The sequence below is a fragment of the Hipposideros armiger genome, unplaced genomic scaffold (assembly GCF_001890085.2).
Source record: "Hipposideros armiger isolate ML-2016 unplaced genomic scaffold, ASM189008v1 scaffold_554, whole genome shotgun sequence".
NCBI lineage: Eukaryota > Metazoa > Chordata > Mammalia > Chiroptera > Hipposideridae > Hipposideros > Hipposideros armiger.
Window position 1 is genome coordinate 275,504 of NW_017731904.1, and position 1,115 is coordinate 276,618.

The 1,115-nt window shown below is 50.0% G+C and overlaps 1 protein-coding gene across 1 annotated transcript in view; it reads right to left on the minus strand.

The window, feature by feature from the left end:
* PIK3C2G (phosphatidylinositol-4-phosphate 3-kinase catalytic subunit type 2 gamma) overlaps positions 1-1,115 on the minus strand; it is a 310,994-nt gene that overhangs the window by 122,765 nt on the left and 187,114 nt on the right. The window contains exon 19 of the mRNA XM_019623621.1: positions 258-376. Coding sequence (XP_019479166.1) covers positions 258-376 — 119 coding nt within the window. The remainder of the gene's footprint in view (positions 1-257; positions 377-1,115) is intronic.

Here is a 1,115-nt window from a genome sequence, read left to right on the forward strand (position 1 = left end):
AGGGTGTGTTGATTTTCCTGGGGCTTATGTGAACAGGAAGAAAATGAAAGAGCAGGATGGAGACAAGGGATAGCAAAGGAACAGTCTGCATTCCTGAACCCCAACTGTTTGGCAAAGAAAGGATGTGCGAGATTCTCAAGGTTTAAATAAACTTCTGGAAGATAATTGTACTTGACCCACTCCTTGTATAGGAAGAGGTTGAGCCAAAGTCAGATCTCCTGGTCGGAAGGTCCTGCAAAGCTGCCCAAAGAACTTACCCACACTGAGTCAGCCAGCTTTGACAGTGAACCCATAGTGGTCCTTGATGGAAAATCAGAGACGATGGACAAGGAATTGCAATTGCTTGCCACTTCAAGTGTGATGGTTACTTTTCTCCCTACTCCAAAGAGAAATTAGAGCCAGGAAAGAGAGGAGGAGTAAAACAGCAGAGTTATGGTCATCAGGATAATGTAAATTCTGGCTTGTTGCCAGTGCTGAGCCTGGAGTGACTAAACAAGTCTCAGAGCACACCGAGGCCAGGCACTGCCTGCCTGGGGCCCGTGGACTCCAGTAGTTTTCCTAGAGGGCAACATGGATGGCACTGGCTGCTCACAGAGAAAGTGCCTCTGATGTTGGAGGCTGGGTCTCAGTGAGTCAGAAAGGTGAAGCTAGCAGAGCTCACCAGACCAATCAGATTCAGATTTGGCCATGTGGGGGCAGGCTCAACACATTTAGGAAGGCACCTGCAGGCCAGCTGCGCGGGAACAGGACCATTCATAGGGAAAATGGCGGCTGTCCTCCAGCCCTCACAGCAAAGCCACACACCTCAGTTTGCCCTCTGTATCCCTCCAATGCCTCTTGAGTATTGTCTTTCTCTGTTGGAGCCCAAGGTAAGTGCCTGCGAGTGAGTGAGTCTGCGCGTGGGCCATTTAAGAGGAAGTCTGGGTTTCCCGCTGCCTTCTGTCCCACCCAGGTGGTTGAAACCTTTGCGGCCAAGATATCCCACCTGATTCTCATCCACCACACGCTGGTGTGGGGCCTGTTCCATGTCTCCACCCCTCCTACCCGTTTCAACATGGCATTTTCTTTATATCCTTAGTTATAAAACGTCTGTTCAGTTTGACCTCATCTGGTTT